General features: G+C 30.1%; 1 protein-coding gene across 2 annotated transcripts in view; it reads right to left on the bottom strand.

Annotated features, from left to right (window-relative positions):
- Positions 1-776: 776 nt before the first annotated feature.
- The window catches only part of LOC124359546 (gelsolin, cytoplasmic), a 45,273-nt gene continuing 24,913 nt past the window's right edge, over positions 777-21,136 (bottom strand). Inside the window, exons 3-20 of one of the 2 annotated variants that reach the window (XM_046812377.1) lie at positions 16,731-16,805; positions 15,169-15,240; positions 14,510-14,633; positions 14,020-14,135; positions 13,702-13,879; positions 11,917-12,038; positions 11,672-11,770; positions 11,384-11,521; positions 10,797-10,887; positions 10,209-10,444; positions 9,619-9,757; positions 7,942-8,036; positions 6,117-6,239; positions 5,786-6,031; positions 5,060-5,170; positions 4,830-4,955; positions 3,222-3,253; positions 777-1,018 (exon numbers count right to left, since the gene is read on the bottom strand). In XM_046812377.1, coding sequence (XP_046668333.1) covers positions 3,248-3,253; positions 4,830-4,955; positions 5,060-5,170; positions 5,786-6,031; positions 6,117-6,239; positions 7,942-8,036; positions 9,619-9,757; positions 10,209-10,444; positions 10,797-10,887; positions 11,384-11,521; positions 11,672-11,770; positions 11,917-12,038; positions 13,702-13,879; positions 14,020-14,135; positions 14,510-14,633; positions 15,169-15,240; positions 16,731-16,805 — 2,097 coding nt within the window. In that variant the 3' untranslated portion in view covers positions 777-1,018; positions 3,222-3,247. The remainder of the gene's footprint in view (positions 1,019-3,221; positions 3,254-4,829; positions 4,956-5,059; positions 5,171-5,785; positions 6,032-6,116; positions 6,240-7,941; positions 8,037-9,618; positions 9,758-10,208; positions 10,445-10,796; positions 10,888-11,383; positions 11,522-11,671; positions 11,771-11,916; positions 12,039-13,701; positions 13,880-14,019; positions 14,136-14,509; positions 14,634-15,168; positions 15,241-16,730; positions 16,806-21,136) is intronic. The other variant, XM_046812375.1, reaches the window with a different exon arrangement.

Raw genomic sequence — 21,136 nt, 5'->3', positions numbered from 1 at the left:
GTGTTTTACGTAAGATATCTCTGAAAGTATTGCATTTACAGCTCTGGAACGAATTTTAATAAATTTGTCAGATATAAAAACATAAAAAACAATCGTATTTGTATCTTTGTAACTACCTTTACCATTTTTATACGGCCTGACTTCACCAAGGGTTCTGAAATCCGGGCGAAATCTTTCGCTAGGCGTAACTCGCTAACGAAGTGTTTCCGGGCATATGGTTATATGAACTTTTTTACTTGTTTTTAGCTATAGAATAAGCTCTCGAGAGATTGCCGTTTAGTTTTGAATCACCCTGTATTGTAGCTAAACAGTTATTGTATAGAAGTTTATTACATTGACTGCGGTAAATTCCTTACAGTACAGTGGCAGTATGAGGCTGCTCAATCTCACTCGATATAAAGCCACAGTGAAGATGTTGCCACAAAAATTAGCATGAGCTAAACACAATGTAACCAAGATGAATATCACTCATTAATTTAAAAATCAAACACTGCAAAAATCAAATTCAGTTATTGGAAGGTTTGATTCTTTTAATTAAAATCTAATAAGCAAGAAGTTTCTACAATGTAAGGAGAATATTGCTGATGATGGATCAGCTGGTTGTATAAAAGATTAATAAGTCTATATATGAAGCTAATTAATTGGTTTGAATTAATTAGCTTGCCATTGCTAATATTTGGTTTTAAGATTAAGTACATTGTTCATCATAGCATAACTACATCAGGGTAAAAAATGTCAAAACCTCATGTATTGGAGTATAAAATACAAAGTCCCAAGAAATGAAATTGGTTTTTAATATAACCTGTGTAAATAATGAACACAATTTAGATCACAATATATATATTTTATTTGTGTTATTAAACAAAATATTTACCCTGGGATACTTATGATTAAACTATATAAAAAGTTATATTTGTTTGTTATTTTTAAATTCAAATTAATCCATTCAGTCATCTTCTTCAAGTTGTTCATTACTTTCTGCAATTCTTCTCTTGAAGTCTTCATAGCTCTCAGAATTCTGTAAGATATAAAATATGTTATAATATGTCAGTGGAAGTGTTATTAATATACAAGGTCTGTTACTTCCACCACCCACTCACAGATATAACGCAACAACAAATTGATTACCTTCAAATTGTAACTGTACAATTGGTACAACTAATTGAAAATCCAACTTTCCAATTTAACTCTCTAAAAAGACCACTACTTTTGCTCTACTAACTACCATTCATTATTGCAGTCTCCATGACAAATACTAATACCAACATTAAAAGCTTATTTGCTATAAAACGTTTTCAATAAAGAATTATTATACTTCAGGATGCATTCCAATAGAACCAGTCAGTAGTTAGATGATAACTCAAGCTTTAAAGTAAATGAATAAACAATTAAAATACGAATTGTATCTACTTGAATCAAATTTAAATTTTAACCATAGCACTTGGACAAATAAGATTAATACCATACTACTTCAATTCCTTAAAAATGGAGGTAAATGCTAGTAAATTACAAATCCTGAAGGGACAAAATTGCTCAACAGGCAGGAGAATAAAACATTACACATTTCTGGTAAACTTAAATTCCATTAGAGAAGTGGGGACTGTCATGAGTGGGAATGGTGGGGGGGGGGAGGGAGGGTTGTAACAACATAGTGTGTTTTTGTTATCTAAGAATGGGGCTGGGGCTCTCTAATTAAGAGGATATAGGATTGATTCTTAAAAGGGCCAATAAAACTTATATTGTGGGTTTGGAGTGCTTTCCTTACAATCTTTTGAATCATAGTTTTATTAGTATGTATTTGAATAGAAAAAACCTCACAATAAGATCAAATAAGTATTTTCATTTAGAAATTGTGGACAACCCTTTGTAAATCATGGTAAATAATATAATTTGGTATTGAAATACAAAACAAGAATAACATATGAATAATACTTTTTCTTTAACTCACCTCTATGCCAATATGTTGTCAAATATGCATGGTCTGTTATAATTAATCAATAATTAGAATTGAGTTAGTAAAATTCATTAATAAAGCTGTATTTATATAGCTGTGAAGTGGGAAGCTATACACAGACACATGTATTAATGAAGCTCACATATTATAAGCTTACTAATAAACTCTAATTCCAAGTATTTATATCTGATATTTGATAAAAACTATATTGTACAACTTTCTTCTTTTTCTAACAATTTATTAGGACAAAATAACATTTATTTTCCTCTGTAAAGCAATTTAATAAATCTAGTTGTGTTATGTCTATAATAAAATGTGCCACTGTTTTAAATATTGACTGTTATGACTTGTTTAGTTTTGTATTAATCTAATTGAGTCTTTTGATAAAAGAATATGTAATAATAAATATAGCCTATTCTGTCTAATGCAGAAATTTTAATGATTGTACCCATTAATACACATGAATATATATGTACGTATATTTCTATTGATATTACGTAAACAAAGTTTATAGCGGAAATAGAGCTGCTATATATTAGAGTGCATAGAAATTCATTGATCTTTATACAACTCATCTATATTAAAGGTATTTTTGTATTGACCATGATGAGATATTAAGGCCAAGCAATTGTATATGTAAAATTCACAACAATAAGAGAATGAGACCATCACTTGACTAAATTGCAAAACCAAACGTTATCTTCTAGATACTAAATATTTTTTCTAATTATAGTTAAAACCATGTTGGTTATAAAATTAAAATATAGAATGTCTGCAATTTTTTTTACGGAGCATTGCAGTTGAGCTCAATGTCATTTAGATGTGCTTAGATGAAATGAACAAGGCACAAATTAAAAAGATCCCAACTGTAAAATTTTATTCAATTTAATAAAATGTGAGGAATATATTATAAAATTATTATTTGCTTTCACATTTTTAAAACCTTTTAAATAATATTTTTCTTCCAAATGCGGTGGTTCTTTTTTATCTTTATATTTTCTTGGACACATCATCTAAGGCCAATCACATGCACATTAATTAATTAATGGTTTAAAGTATTAGAACATATTGTTAATAAAAAATAAATAAATAAAAAAAAAAATTGTGCTGAAAGCAAATTAGGCCCAAATGTGGTAAAATCCCCAAAATAATAAATTCACAACAAACAAACACATGTAACAAACAAATCCAACAAACTATTGGAAACAAACAAGCATGTTGGAAAGTTATGTTGTGTATAAAGTTGTAACAAAGCTTAGCGACTTACCACTGAAAGACCAGCTGGCGGTTGCTTTAAGCCTAAAATGCAACAAGTAAGTTTAGTGTACAGTGAGTGCATTGTGCAGTGTCAGAACATTGGTATAACATCATTGATTGAGTTTATAAATCTTTTTAGATACAATATTTACTAAGTAATATAGATGAAGATTATGAATTGTCCGGTCCTAGTTATTTTTAAAGGTTTCAATCCTATCCACTTAATGTTGATAGTTTAAATCCAATTTATAAACTTGAAAAGTCAATGTTATTTAACACTAAATATTTAAAAACCAGAATAAAAATATACATGATTATCTTTTTTACACTAAGATCATACAAATGCTTATTATATTTGTCCTCAGTTTTTGGTCGTGGAACAAAGCCAGTAGAAAACAATTTCTTCTCTATTTTCCAAACAAATTTGTTTAATATCAATGATGTTACACCAAAAGAACAAAAATAAAGCAAACATTAACAAGGACACTATACCACAACCACTGCTAGTTATTACACGTTTAGCTGTACAAGGTCTAATAGGCTACACAAAATATTAACCAAAATCAATATGACATTCTAGCTTTTTGAAGGTATATGAGACATAATAATGAATCAATAATATTAAAATACACTACTTATACTTGTAATATCAAACTAATAAATTTTTGTTGACAAATATTTTTTATTGCACATTATTATGTTTAAAGTTAAATTTCAAGTTTATTTTGGCAAATTAACTACGATACCACTTTTTCTCATACACCACTAAGACATTACTTTACATTAACATTACATTACATCTTTTTAGATAAGACATTACTTTACTGTGCTATTGCCAGTTTTACTGTATCTAACTATGTGAGATCTTGTAACATTAGCATTAAAATACTTGATTGTTGATGAAATAAGAACCATAAGCTGTATGACCATTTTCAAAACTACTTTATATGCAGCACATTTAATATAAATCACACATAACATAAAATTTTAAAGCTTGGCATTCCATCAATACAGCCTCCCTCTTCATTGACACATTTCAACAACATCCATATGCAATTATTCCTTTTCATGCGATTTAAGATTATATATTTAAGATAACACATTTCAATAACATTACAGTTTTAGAAATTCGGTCAGATAAAGTGTGATTTAAATTTAAGCTTGTTTTTTATATTTTCCACCAGAAATTTAATTAACACATATTATACTATTTGTAAAACATTGTATGTTTCAGCGACATAAATTCATGTAGCTTAATTTAATTATATGAAGATATACATGAAGTTTTACTTGCTTATAACATATAACTATTAAATTATTGTAATAAGTTATAACTTTGTTTTGACATGTTTACAAAACATAAACACACGCACACAAACATAGTTTACAGTTACAATTTTATTACATGTACCAACATGTATGTTTTTTAATCAAAGCAACATGTGATCCTAATACTATTTCATTTTAATTTTCGATTTTTCTAGGAATTTAATTAGTGTTAATAAAAAGTGTGCCAGCACAGTTATACAATAAGTTGAAATTAACATTTTAGAGAAGACATTACTGTACTGTGCAATTGCAAGTTGAACTGTATCTATGTGAGATCTTGTAACATTACCGCCCACATATCCGGGTCCCACTCTGGGAAAAGATTCTTGAAGCTTTGGGGCTCCTCTCCTTGCTTGATAACAACTACTACTGAGTCCTCTGGTTGGCGGTCACTGGTGTCATTATTTAAGTAGTCCTAGAACAATAAGTGGTCATGAGAAGACAAGCCTTTGCCAATGTCTTACTTTACCTAATTGAACTTCAATCGTTGTAACGTTTCAATAAAGAAATTAAACAAACCTCAGCCATCTTAACAGCGAGCTTTCTTTCTTCCTCTGTGGACTGATTCCCGACCCAGATGTAGACTATGTATCCTGAGTCTAGCACCATCACGTCATCTTCAAACAGATCCTGCAACCATGACATCATGTTTACAGTTAATGATTCATGGCTTATTGTTTCAACTAGGTTTCAAATAGGGAAATTTGACTGTGAGTGAAAAAAAAAAAAACGCTATGTTTGGTGTGTGGTTAGAAATGGTGACATTTGCTAACATCTAAGAAAAATTTATACATGTTACAGACTGCTGTCCAATTTTTAATCAGTGCAGTCTCGGAACTATTCATCATTAGTAAATTGACAATAATAAGAGTATGCAATCAGTTTATTAATACTTTAAGAATAATGCTGAATTAACAAATTATATATTTTATCACATAAAATATGTTCCTTCCGAACTGCACACTTGTAGAAAAGTATCTGATTACCCATCTTATAGTTGTGCAATCAGAATTGGAATACAATACATGAGATAATTATAAAATATAATGCAAATCAAAATAGCTTGGTGTGTACCCCTCTTATTCAAACTAAAATTAGTTAATTATTTGTTATGTTTTAGTTCTTAGCTATTGTCATGGCTACCTTCTAAATTTCCTGCTCAACGGAATAAAAACATTGGGTATTCCAGATTTATAGTAAATTAGTTCTCTTAAAGTTTAACATTGGAGATATGTATAACCTCACCTGCTGTGTAAACTGGGAAATCTCTTCCACTCGCAATTTGTTGGGGAAAGGCACGTGGCAGTGGAACAGCTTGACTGCCCGAGCAGGTCTGAGACTGTCAGAGGAGGTATGATAGTCTCCACGACCACCCAGTGCCTCCCAGAACCCTGCCGGCTCGTCACCCTCACTCATGGTGGTCACACTGTGACCAGGAGCTACAACTTCACTAATACCCTCTGCCAACTCCTCCAGATCTCCTGGGCAACTCTGCACAGTAGAGTACAAACACATAGTATCAGATATATGTTCTTGGTCATGGTCAGTATGCGAAGAACATTAGATCATTTAATACCTTTCCGATCCATAAGTATGTCGTGCTTGGAGTCTCCAGGACGTATGCACCATCAGAAGAAAGTGAAGAGACTACTTCAGGAACTTGAACCGCGTGGAGGTCATCCTTGCAAGAACCACGGACCTAAAAATGTTACACCATATATAGTTAAACTAGAAAAAAACTATTCGAAGAAATTTACAACTAAAATACTGTGTTTATGCAGTTTAAAATCATTTTATACTAACTCGATTGTTCTATTTTATATAACTAGAGACGGATTTATATTCTTGGTTTATAACATAGTTCCCTCATTCACCATCAGTAAAAGGTTTGTAATCCATCTCATCCTATTATAAGTAACAGCTGTCAGGTGAGATTTTTTTAGACTTCTTAAGTGGAGTATTGTGTTTCCAACATTTTGTAACCATAGTAAAATATTGGTTATATGTCAGCTTTACTGTTTACCCTCCTTCTCTTTGCAATATTAATCCGTTAAAGTTAAATTATGTTTATGTAATGTTTTTCTTTTAACTTACAAATTCATTCCTCAATTCCCCAACTACTTCCTATTTAGGGTACATCAGGACAATCTCAATTATTCCCTAGTAATTAATATGACTGTCGTAATAAAAAAACAAAAAACAATGATAATACACAAACAATATAGTATAAGCAAAAAAACTTGGAGACAGCAGTAAGAAACATAATCGTAAATATTATTCTTAAAAACTAACCAATAAACATATATTTACACTAGCAGTTACCCGCGGTTTCACATGAATTTTCCTTTTGAAAACCAAAGACAAAATAGGCGTATAATTTTAAATGACATTCTATACACTGGTGTGATGTGTGATAGTCACTGAGAGATATTTCAGTATCCTGGTCCATTTTAGTTTAAGTAAGAAGCAGTGTTTTGGAATCCTGAAGTTGGAGAACGATAAACAGTTTTTGTAAATACCTGTGAAATAACTCGAATATCATTCCAATATTTTATCATATTTTTTTTAATAGCTTAGTAAAACTTTAGGGCACAAGATAGATGCATATACTAAATTCATGACTCTATCTTTAATGGGTTTTTCTGGACATTAATGAATTTTATACTTGTGTATATATATATTATATATAATATATATATTATAATATAATATATATATATATATTATATTATATATTATATATATATACACAATAAAAGAAAAAGACTTCACATAAATCCTTTAATATTTCGACTATTATTGTCGTTTTAAAAAAGTGTATATATAGGATATTTAAGAATTACCTTTTGGATTAAAATAAGAAATGATCTGTTAAAATAATCTAATTTAATCTAGCAAATCTAAAACAATGTATTGTCTATATTTTAATTATTTTTATTATTTATTTTTTATGAATGTACAACTCCAATACAACAAAATTGTTAATATTTAATTTCATTTTAAGCTGTTAGAACGCTTTTTTATATTATTAATCTAAATTTTAATATAAAGACCTTTTCTTATAATATACCAAGGAGTTAAAAAAATTACACTATAAATCAGAATAGAAAATTTCAGCTAATTCTAAAAATTTATATGTTTACTTTTAATTATTATCTTATATACACTTTTTGTATCCTTTTTGAAAACGACAATAATAGTCGAAATATTAAAGGATTTATGTGAAGTCTTTTTCTTTTATTGTTTAAAGAAGCCTCTGTGCATTTTATTTTCTGCATACAGTATATATATATATATATATATATATATATATATATATATATATATAAAGTTGGTGCTATTCACAATAGTAAAATAAGTGTCTAAACTCTATATTTAAAGAATTTATGTGTTATATTTACCTGAAAGAGACGGGTGCCATCAACATCATAAGTGTCATGATCTTTCAGGTTACGGAATCCACTTGCTTTTCCTCCAAGGAACACTATCATGTTTCCTGTTTAATTGCAAAAAAAATTAATAAGTATAATTAGTTTGTAGTTTGTACTAAAAAGTTGTTTAGTAAGCCTAATCCATAAAAATAAACTGTCTCATTGTTCTATACAGCAAGAGGCTTAGAACCTCCATTTACTAAGGCCTAAAAGGTATTTTTGCATTATTCATTGAGTGGAAGGATGTTCCAGAATACCCAGAAATGGAGTATTGGGTCTGGTTTTATGCTAAAATTCCTTGGGATAAAACCATGGGAGTATAAATTCAAGATTCAATATGCCTTTATAGAATCACTTAGCGCAATTACAGATTGTGCAATAGACAAAATCAAAAATATGTTATTGTATAAGAATCTTCAACCCAATAATTAACATCTTTCCAAACTTAGCCGCTTGTGTATCACAAGAAAAATTCTTCTAATATACAAAAATAAATACACAAATTCATAACATATTCTATATATTAATTCAAATCAAATAATAAGTTGAAAATGGATTTAAAACAATAATAAGCTAATATCACAGGTCATGTAATCATAAGTAAGAGTAAAAAGCTTGGGTTTTCAGCCATTTTTCTATGGTAACTTAAAATTAATAACTGAAAATTATTCCTTTTTTGTCACTTGCTAAATAGTTTTATTCTATAAGACTATTTTTAATTATAAATTTAATGTAATCTAACTATTTATTTCCTGTGTAATGTATATAAACATCTTGTCTATTATAATTGTAAAGGTATTCAAATTTTCTTTTATTTGAAGTAACAAATGATAAATACACAGTCTTGGCAATGTCATAATTTAAAATTATTTTAATAACAACACACATGATTCAATAATAGAAATTTTTATGATTCTTAAAGCCTTTTTTGCCAGATTAATACGTTTCTAGAGTTTGTACTGTTCTTTCAAAGAGTCAGACCATATCTTAAATGAGGATGGAAAAAGTGTAATATGTAGTAATCAACATTCTTTAACACTGTTTTTAGGCAGATAGTGGAGTAATCTGACTTCTCCATTGCAATTCCAGAAAATGTGAACACTTGAAACAGGAGGGTTGGTCATGTCCGTTTAAACTCTATTTAAAAGAGAGGGAACCCAATACACTCGAATCACTATCCTCCATCATAAAATAGGTACATTTACCATGTTCCCCTCCCATCTCAACATCTTAGGTCAATATTGTGCTGATCATGAATTTACATTGGGTAAAAAGATCACTGACAAACTCAGTCACTGCATAGAGCAGTCAGGATCTTACTGTGGGTTACCATTTCTTAACAATCAAAATACATAGGTAGTATGCTCAAAAGCTGCAAATTTCACATAGTTTTATTTCACCTGCAAAATGTATTAATAAATTTTTGTTGTATTTTACATATAGTAAAGGTAACTAACACACCCTTCATCTTTAATCATGTAATCATACACAGAGTTCCCTCTTCAAGAATATTCTAAACATTTTTGTATAAGATAAAGAGGATTTCTTTAGTTAAATCAATGTTGGATACTGTTAGTCCTCAGTTCAAAAGATAATTTATTGAAAAAAATTGATTTAAAATTAAGTTTAAACTAATAAGAAACAAACCTTTGAAAAGACGAAGGAAGTGAGTTGGTTCATGACCTTGAGTTACTCTGACCTGAACAGCCTTTCCTCCCAACTCATTGTCCAACCTGAGAGCATGGATTGCTGAAGCAGCCTTCTCATCATGAGTGCTATCTTTCCCCTTTTAACAAAAATCATGAAAGTTAAGCGACAAAATATAGTTAGAAACCCAATCTACATCTACTTATAGCTATGTAAATTTTACAATTTTGTTATTTTGAAAGATGTACCTCTAGATATCAAGATAAATTCATAAAACTGCATCTGTATTAAAAGGTAGACACAGCTCAATACTGTAGAGAATTTAAGGAAAGAAAATATGAGCTTAAAAGGACCAGCAGGAATTTAAAAGGGAAAATACATAATCACTGTGGCTGTGATAGGCTCTTGGCTAATTGCACGAAAATAGTTTGTTGTTATACTAAGTGCTTATCAGCAATGTCACCAAGGTATCAGTTTCTGAAAAAATGTACCAGCGTAATAGCAATTAAATACGTTATGGCAATATACACAGTTTAAACACTCATAGCCTAGAGCACTGAGTTAAAAAATTTCAGTAGAATTGGACATACCTGCCAGAAGTAGATAATGTACTTTACTCGCCCAGCCTCATTATATTTATATTTTATTACATAGGAATCTCCTCCAAAGAATTTCCCGTAAGTGTTTGGGCTGACTGGAGCAAGCTCAAAGTTCTCTACTCTGTAGATATCCATCTCCCCTGAGGCATCGTCAGGCATGAAGCCGACTGCAGGGTTGCATTCATACAAAACAGCACGCCGGCCTCGGGTACGGGCTGGACTTCCTCCTGCAGGCATCATCAAAACTAATAATGAATTTAAAAAATCTTTATACATTTATTAAATACTAAAAGTGATCATTCATACTAACAACGATATAAATATATGTAAAAGCTTGATTTTTATAGTTTAAATCTTATTTATTCTAAAAACACGTAGAATTTTGCTAATAACTATTGTAAAATAAACACAGTTAAAGATGTCCATCTTTTGATGAAATTTGAAAGAAAATAATAATAATTTATATTTTAGAAATGAATCATAGTAATATAAATTTAAAATGCATAAACTGGTGTGTTATTTCTGTGTAATTGATACAAATATTTAAAATGTACTGCAATTATTTATAGGAGAACTGACCACTACTTCCTCGCCGACCAACTGTGTCTGTCCAGGTGCCGAAGTACTCCCTGAAAGCAGTTGGTTCTGCTCCCTCCACAACTCTTGTAATCTGTTAGAAGAATCCTTACATCAATAATATCAAAGTTTGGAATTGAAAATCTAACCAAACAACGTATTTTGTAAATATTTCAAGCATAAGTGCTATTTTTAGTACATAGTACGTTTAATATGAGACAAACGTAAAAGTCCAAATTGGTCAAATACTTATGGAGGTTAACTTTTATTACACTTCAAAATAGCAGTGAAATTGGCATTAAAACACACTATCCCATTATTTATGCTTCCCTGTTTTAATGCATGAAAATCAAATAAACTCACAGCAGAATATGTGAATTCAAATTACTTAGAAAGTATTATTCTGGACTGTAGAACATCAAAAGGTTCCATAATCAAGAGTATTATCAACTGATATTTTGCACCCCACAGTTTCGTAATGATCAAAATATAACAACGTTATTTCAGAAATAAAGTTTGAAATGGCTGGTTTATGTAACATAAAGAATATTACTAATTGTTAATACTATATGTAAGTATATTTTACTCACCTTAGTCCAAGCGGGATAATTTTTCTCAGTAAGGAAGGCTTGGCCATTTTTCAAAGCCTCGACTTTTTCCTGAGTGGTTGCTTTCTTTCCGATCCAAATGAAGATACCAGATGACACCGTGTCCAAGATAAAAGCATCCTAAACAATAAAATTTAATTACTTTTTAGTTAATTGGGTTTTTTTTCAAACCAACCTTTACAAAATAAATAACAAATAAACTACTCCAATTTCTAAACTATAGAAAAATATATAATATTGAATAAGAATCAGTCACACTTAAGACCTTACATTGGTATCGAGCATCTGCTGTCTGAGAGGCTTCTCTGCCACCTTAACTGAGGAGATAGAGCCGGAAGCATCGCTGATCTTGTAGAGGGAAACTATGGACTGAAAACAAAACATATCAATTTAAACATTTACTATTCATGTTTCTATCATTAAGAAACTAATTTAGTTTATATTTTAATTTAGAAATTGAATGAAACTGTTACTTTAGGTGTGATATTGCTTTAAAAATGTTATCGGTTTCTTACATCCTGGTTTCTCTCAAACTGCTGATCATCATCAGTCTTGGCTTCATCAGCAACCTGGCTTGCTGAGCCTCCTCCTAGTTGTTGGAAAAATTCATTGACCTCATCTGCTGTACTGGATCCATCTGGAATTAACAAATTATAGAGTTTCAGACTTGCAAAAGAGGTGACTAATAATTTTATTATTTCAATTGTGGAAATAAAGTTCTCCTACAATCTTATTGTAACTGCATCTTCAAAATATAATTAATAGTTGAAAGAAAATAATTGTGACTCAATTTTCATTAAACAAAGTATAAACTCTCAACAAAAATTTTTCAAGATTAACCTGTTTTTGTGAAGGGTAGACAAGTACATAATTTGGTATGTTATTAGTTGTGCTATTTGGAAAGGGTTTTGAAAGATTTAGAATTTTGTATGTAGTACAATATTTGTCTTTACAAAAGTGACAACATAAAAAGTTATTATTAGAATTTAGAATTTGGTTAAGCAGTTTAGGTTGTACCAGAAGATTCCTAAAATAAGTATCACATTAGTTCAGGTTCTTACAAAATTTAATTAGATAAATAATATAGAACAAGCGTATCAATTGGTTAAAATCTACATTGTACTAAATCAAAATTACATTTAAGACCTAAATATGCAATGATCTGTTTATAATTGTCTCAATTTTAAGCAAAACAAATGTTATAATCTATATACTTATTCTACATTTAAATCATATATATACATTTCAAGAACTATATAATATATATATATATATTATATAGTTTATATATATATATATATATATATATATATATATATATATATATATATATATATATATAAAACTGGCAGTTTTTTAGCAAATCATTTTCAAATAGATAGTAACAAATTGCAAATAAATTGCATACTAATACGAATTTTTTTTATTGATCGAAAGTTGTAATTATATGAACAAGAGTAGAAATCTCATTTCCCTAACATACATGAAAAGAATTTTCCAATATTCTAAGTAATGAACAATTATGACTCAAACCCATTATCTAGAATTACCACAAATTATCTTTGTGTCTTTTCTGTCAATCTACGGAATTGATTATGTCTCTTTCCTCTATCAACTTTTCAACATGTTATTTTCAAATTTCCATCAACGTAATGATAACATAACCTCAGCTGGTTTTATTGTTTTATTCATTCATAAAAATTACCTGGAAAGTCCTACTAAGTGACAACTCATGTTAAAAGTCTTGATAAGATAAAAACAACAATACAATGATACTAATATCTGAATGCTCATCTAAAATAATGGCAAACCACCCATCCCTAATAATCAAGAGATATGTAGGGACTAAAAATGCACAACTGTTTAGCAAAACTATTCATGACATGGAATGAAAAACTTGAAATCAAATCAATAAAAACAAATTTTGAACACATTATCTAAAATTATGGGTTTGAAAATTATTATCATAAGCCATTTACTATATTTTTTATGAATGTTAATACTACTACCACTTTAGTCATATGGTGGTCAGAAAGAGTCTGGAGGATGATTTTTAAGTCTGTAAAAACAACCTTATGTAATGTTGTTATCAATACTGAATTATAATATTATTTGATGTTATTATACCATTCAAATGAAAAAGAAGGGTTAGAGGAGAGTCCAATTAAAAACCGTTTCTATATGAACAATACTTTCTAACTGTGATTAACCGTATGAATCCAAATAACAACTGGTACAATTAAAACTTTCTTCAGTAAATGCATAGTAAAATAAGACATGTGGTTGAGATGTAGACTCACCAATGATATAAACTTTGCCTCGGCCAGCATGGTCCTGGTCTCTGATTAAGTTGGCAGCACCACCAGCCTTCACACGCTCTGAGCCCTTAGCCTTGGACCCAACATAGACATAGATGTCCCTTCCAGTGTCTAGGATGAAGCAATCTCCTTTGTTCATTGATGAAACCTTTGGCTCCACCTAAGTATCATGTAAGGCTTTGTCACATAAATTTGCAAAATAACATGTCATACGTATAAGTTTACAATAAATATAAATATTTTGTATTGAACTTCAAACTCAAACTGATTTTAGTGAATTTTCATTTTCATCCAACTAACCTGACGAATACGGACATTCCTCTTGCCTTTGACTTGGTAGAAGGCCTTAGCACCAGGGGCGTTGATGTCTACATGTTTGAAGCCACTAGCAACTCCTCCAGGCACATATCTCACTCCTGAAACATTGTTCAGCATTGGTTTCTCACATTTCGAGTCCCAAGGCCAAGGCAGCAACTCCGATACATACTTGACAGGGTCTCATAGGATTTGAAGTATTAAAAATTGTTATATTAATTGATGTAATAGTAGTTCTACTTATTTGGATGTGTCATAAATTTCACTATAACGTTTTTGGATAATACATTATTATTTATAAAATAGTACAATTCAAAATATATGATATGGAGATTTATCTACTCTTTGTTGTCTTTATCATCCACTTTAAAATTTAACTTAGTATTAAAGTCTATTAAGACTTTTTGAGAAACGTATGTTTATTTGAGCGGTAAGTATAGTGTTTTCACGGGTGTTCTTGTTCATATTGTATTACCCGACTTGAAGTAGCCAAGGAACTGTTGTGACTCGTGTTCCTGCACTTCTCTGTGCTGCACAGGTCCTCCCCCCAGCCCATCGTCTAGGTCTACAGACAGTATGGCAGCAGCTCCAGCCTCATCCTGGACAACATTTTTAGATTATCATACAATTATATTACCAATTTACTTTGTGAGGCACATAGGAGGCACTCCTTAATAAATTAAATATACGGTACATTGCTCTTTTTTAGTTTGTGGGGAAATAGAGGTGTTTCTCCTGAACGAAAAGCAATACACAAGAGAAGAGAAAGCAGTTAAGTGCTCCTAGATTAATACCATGGTACTTAGTGTGTAGTATTTTCAAAAATTACTTTAAATAGAAAAAATATTTGTTTGCCAAGATCTTATTACTCATTAAAAACTGTGTTCTAGGTGGCATGTTACAAATCATACAAATTACACTATTTTCTGTTTTAAATTGCTGTGTATGTTTCATAAACACTGTTTATCCACCATCAACTGCTGATGTACAGTACTTTTTGAACTGTGTTACAAAACAAATTTAAAAATATAAAACGTATTCAATTTCTTTTTAAGTATATATATATATATATAAAATAACTGCAAGTATAAACCAATTTGAAGTATAACTGGTCAAGTGCTTCAAATTTCATACCTGTGACGTTTGGTTGCCCAGCCAGAAGTGAATATCCCAGCTGAATGTGTTTGATTTCTTATCTTTTTTGGTCTGAAATCAAAGTATGTTTACAGAATTAACATATATATCTGAAAATCATTAAAATTAACTTGGACTAATTTGGCATGTACTTAGCCTTTGGTGATTTTTTAATCAAGAGCATGAATAATTAAAGAATGTTCATTGCAGTAGCTATTCTAATTTTGAAAAGGTTAGAGAAGGTTAGAGAAATATTCCTTCTATCCAATTTTTTTGTGCTTTGATAATAATTGACGAAAACAGAAAAATAACCAGCTATTTTAGCAGAACATTATCATGATGTGAGAATTAATTTAATTTATTACACTCAATGCGTTTATTTATAATCTTAAAGTTGGGGACATTTTATCTCCTTAAATGTAAATTAATTAAAGAGACTATTATGAAAAACACTATTTTATATAATGAAAATTCAAGTTTAATAAAAACTATTGTAATATTATTATTTTAACTTGGCTCAGAATCAGGGTCTGCGTGACTTGTACTAGGCCTCACCAAGTTGAAGAGACTGTCTCGTTGGGAATGTTACTAATGACACTTAATAAGTTCACTACACAAGCTGGGTAAGCAGACATACACTGTAGCCAACACCAGATGTTGACATACTGAAGAATATATTTTAAGGTGGATAGGGGATGAATTAACGATTAGTGAACTTTAGCCTTTAGATACTAGAAAACATACAATGTCCTTGGCATCAATCAGTAACCAAATGATTAATGACAATTAAACTACAGAGCAGAAGAGAAAAGCTTTATTGAGATGCAAAAAAGACTAAACATCTCTATTATGTAGTGATTTGGGTAAATATAAAAATTCAAAACAAAATGAACAAAGTTTTCAGAATTAAAAATTTAACGAATACTATTAAATATTAATACTGATGATAATGTAAACTTACGTTTGTTTATATTTAATAGAAAAACAAATCTAAAACAAGAGGAAAACTGAATATGGACAAGCAGATCAACTATTCTAATGTTACTGGAGGTATATTTTAGGCCAATAGTGTTTTATAGTTCAAGTTACATGAAGACCTCTACAAGTTATCAAGGTTAGAGTCTCCATGGGCGTGGACTGAGCAGGACAATTTATTTGTAACACGTAATGAAAATGGACAGTAATGTTTGTTGAATATTGGTTAGACAGGTCAATCCAAATTTCCTTTAACAGAACTATAACTCCAGTTACTTATCTTCTATTTGAAATTTTACTTATGTAAAGAGAACATTTTAGTATAGATAATTTTAAAACCTAAATACACTTTTTACTTAATTTTTTATTACTGCTTAAAAAGGTAGAAATATAAAAGATCCCCTTATGTGTTTATAGGGGTTATTTTTAATGATATTAGTATAGCACTCAATGCCATTTGGTTAATATATTTAATTGACGAAAACAGACCTGATTTTTTACTGTACAAATAAGTTACCATTTTATAAAATCAACCAAAACGTTCACATTATGTAAAAAACATAATAACTTAAATAACAGATACTTACAAACAAAACAATGTAGGAATCTCCACTGTAAAATTTGCCATAGTCTTTCTCAGGGTAAGCCACTGGTTCAAAACTCTGAAAAGTTTAAAAATCAGTTACAACACTGACAACAGCAAACAATAATTTATCATTGTGTTAATGTGCATTGTCAAATAGTATAAAAACTGTATTGTTCTTTTGTACACTTAAACTTAGCTTTGTAGAGTAAACCACCCAGAATTAAGACTAAGAGGAGTGGTCATTCAAGTGATAGCAGATTTCTCTACTAGCCACCACGTGCTATATAGGACTATACTTCTCAGTTTTCACACAATTTCAGTGTGAGAACAACTGATTATTCAGTCACCCAAACTAATTTTGTTTTGTATTATAACTATCAATAATTTTTTACTTCTAGTGGGGAAGCTGTCTCTCCCCTAGCCATCACTGACTAAGGTCATATAGAGAAAATATCTACTTCCTGTACAGGAATATATGACACTGACAACAGAAATTCAGCGGAAAATAAGAAACTATACAATCAATTGGTTATAATATTAAAATATAATGTGAAATTTCTATGAGCAATTCTGCTTTTAACTGGATTCAGAAAATAAATATTGTTTATGAATTATTTATTTTATATATTTATATATAATAAATAAATAATTAAAGATTTCATTTATATGGTGAGTAATATAATAATTTATTTATTAAACACATGGCCAGTAAACAATATCTGGTTCGCCGTCATTTGCTACTTGGTTTAAAAAATTGGAAACCCATGATAAACATAAATTAAGTACATTACTTTTTAACTAGTATATGTACTACTATTTAGAGATCTTCAAGTGTAGTTACAACTGTAACATGATTACACATAATTTTCTTTTAACTCACTTTAATACTTTTAGTAATCTGTTATTAATAATTCTACAATTCTGACTTTTGTTAACTTCTAGAACTCGGCTTGTCACTTAAGGACTGATAATCATAAATCTAGAGCTGAAGAACATATATAATTGTAGCTTTGCAAGCAAGAGAGTAGATTTGACAACACAGTAATTATAATTAAATTAATCTCAACATTCGCAGATGTTTCAGTCTATTCAAGAACAGAAAGTATTTCTGTTTCAATTAGCAGGGGTACAGAAATAGACAGACATATTTGATCAACCTTGGGGCGGGAAATAATCTCAAAAAAATCACCACAGTTTGCTTACATGATACTACTATCTGGGCGTGGTGGTGAAATCTGTTTGTACAAAATCTATTTTAAACTCCACATACTGGACAGGAACATAGAGTACAGAATGTAAAACCTAGAATTGAAAGTCCATGTTAAAACATGGCTCAAAAATTTGATTATCACATGCTCTTGGATTGTCGTACCCTCCTTATGCCTCACGGAAAAAGCAGTTCTAGTTTCCGGCTTTTACCATCATTGTAAGTGTGTAATCTAACATAGAGTTTCTGAACTAATTACTTTGAAAGAGGAAGACCTTGTTGACTAGACTACAAGCCAAGGAAGATATTAGGCTGACACTGTCACTCACTTTACAGACTATTATCCTGACAGAACAGGGTAAACTGAACATTTTATGTATGGCCTTGCTCTATTCTTAGGCTAAGCCAAATTGTCACTGTTGTAGCATTATATGTTGTAGAATTTATTATAGTGCTTAAACACTGTAACAATGAGTAAGCTACAGTAAACTAATAACTACATGCTACAACTATATATAGTTAATGTTAATTTTCTTTATTAAATCTGACTTGATATGCAGTAAAAACTTATCTAAGAGTTGTGAAAAACAGTGTTATAAATAAATTAACATATTGAAAAATTTTCTGTAATGTAAATATTCAATTTACATTATTCTGGATTAATTCCAATAAGTAGAAATTTTGTTGTGTTGGTATTTAGTATAGTACGAGTTGATAAATATTATTTGTGGTAAGAAAAATGATAGTTATTAACTATGCAATGTTCACAAAAAGATTCAGTTTTGTCAACACACACACACACACATACACGCGCGCGCGCACGCACACACACACACATGTTTTATGAAAGGGGATTTAATTGAAATTGTAATTATATGGTACTTACTATATTAAAACAACTGATTATACAATTCCATGATATAATAAAAATGGTTTGTCAGTATTAAATGATTGGTTTTAAAGATGCATAACAGTTTTCTTTCTGACAGACTGAAGAATCTATTACATGAAAGTCATTTGCTTATCTGTATAACTTGCTTTGTATAATTATTGCAGCCTTGATAGCATTTTTATATCCCACATACTATGAATTTTTGCCATATAAGCAGTATTTTCATCTACACTTTAAACTGTAGAAGCTATTAGGTAATGAGTAATTTTCTCAAGGATAAAGAAAACGTATGTACATTTTAGTTTTCCTGATTTGAGCAGCTTATAAAGCTATGTTACAAAGACATTAGACTTAGCGGGGATCAATAATACCATTGTCAATGAAATCATTTCCTCATAACTATTAGTCACAGGTGTATACAAGATTTACATATCGTAATTGTTGACGTAGATATGATGTAAAAGCATTATGTAGACTTTAAAGTCATGATTTCTGGGAAGAACACTTCCAACCTCATCATAAAATTTGTTACTGATTCATCTGGATTGCTGGGTGTAAGGCTGATTGAGGTATGGAAATTAATTAGTTGTTTATGATGAAAATGTATGATTGGTTTTGTAGATCAATTAGATAAGTTATACAACACTTTCTTTAACTGAATTGTTACTTCTATTTGAAAAATGGTATAAATTTCATTGAGTAAAATTTACTACCTTATCAAAACATATCCCTGGAGGATTTGTCGTTTTGTTTACCAAAAGAGTATTTTATACCCTAATGACATTCCACCACCACCTATCATCCCTCACGTGTATAACCAAAGTTAAAAGCCTCTTAAATCTTTGACAGCCACTTATAAAAAGTGGTTTTATATGTCTTACACTTACAAGTGTTAGTTTCTTACAGTACAAGAAATCTGAACAATTTTATACCAATTAACCTTGGTCATGGTTGAAAGTCAAGGCTGTTATGGAAGCTACCATCTACGTTGATGAACGAACATTAGACAGTTAATTAACACTGACTCTGTTCTGTCTGCACCAGCGTACCTCATAATGAACTCCAAGACTTGAGAAAATAGAGTGAATAAGGAACAGAGGCAAGAACTAAGTAGTATCTCCTAAACTTTAGCAAGTAGTAAAATTAACATTAAAATCAAATAAAACAAACAGTTTTACTAATTCTCATAAATGGAAATCTTAGATTAACCTCAAATGCTTTAAGAAACCCAAGGCTTGCATTATCAATCAAAAAATAATCTTTCTTAACCACATTCACACAGCTCATGTTATTTCAAGTGTGCATTTTATGAGCTCTTTATTACCAGCACCTTTATTATTAGTCCACTGCTTGTTGCTACAAATCAACCAAGCATTTTTCATCTAACCAGTAGTAGGTGAAGATTGTTTAAGTTTTCCATTCAATTATGGTTTACCCGAAATCATGTTGTTCCATTCTGATTTCATGGTATTGTTTGATCCAGTAGTTTGAGGGACTTTTTAAGGTTTAACTCATAATGGTTTTGTGTCTTAATAAAATTTAGTGATGCCAAATTCACCTGAAAAACCTATTTTAAGTATTACTCCATAGGAGAAATAAAGCATTTGCTCACAATCATAAATATTTAATGATTTGTTACAATATTTCCTCAGAATTAAGCCAGTTAGTTATTCAGACAATAATGAAGTTTGTAAAAACGATATAAAATCAATTCTTATTCATAAGGAAATAGTGCTCAAGAAAAAGGTCCAAACCTAAAGCACAGATAATGCCTGTAGTCGTTGTTTTATTAACTATTTAAAACATTAACTGTCAAATTGAACTTTGAATTCTTCAAGATACGTCTTACGAAATAGCCATATTTCGGTTAGGCATGTTTTGAATTTATTTAGATTTAGCTCATTTTGAATGTTGTTGCACTTAAAAGCTACCAAATTTTCGGAAAGCTATCACAATAGCGTTGAAAACCACCTAAAAAATTCTCTAATCCTCTTGTTACGACCTCCTCCCTGTGGACCATAAAGACGTCAATACTAGAGAGTTACTGCCATATTTAGATATAACGCAACACCAATTACTTTCTATAACACGTTAAACAATATTTTGTAAAGTTTGTACCACAAGGTACTGTAAGTTCTTCTCGGATAATTTCAATTGTTGTAAAACTTGCACTTAAATGTTTAACTTTATTAGCTACAGTACATGGTAAAGTTTTATAAAAATAAAGCTAACATTAAATAAAAATACCTAAAAATAATGTTTTTTTCATTTCCTAAAAATGTTCACTTTGTCAGGTATTATGGAGTAG

The sequence above is a fragment of the Homalodisca vitripennis genome, chromosome 4, assembly GCF_021130785.1.
Source record: "Homalodisca vitripennis isolate AUS2020 chromosome 4, UT_GWSS_2.1, whole genome shotgun sequence".
Classification (NCBI taxonomy): domain Eukaryota; kingdom Metazoa; phylum Arthropoda; class Insecta; order Hemiptera; family Cicadellidae; genus Homalodisca; species Homalodisca vitripennis.
This window is presented reverse-complemented; position numbering and strand designations above follow the sequence as displayed.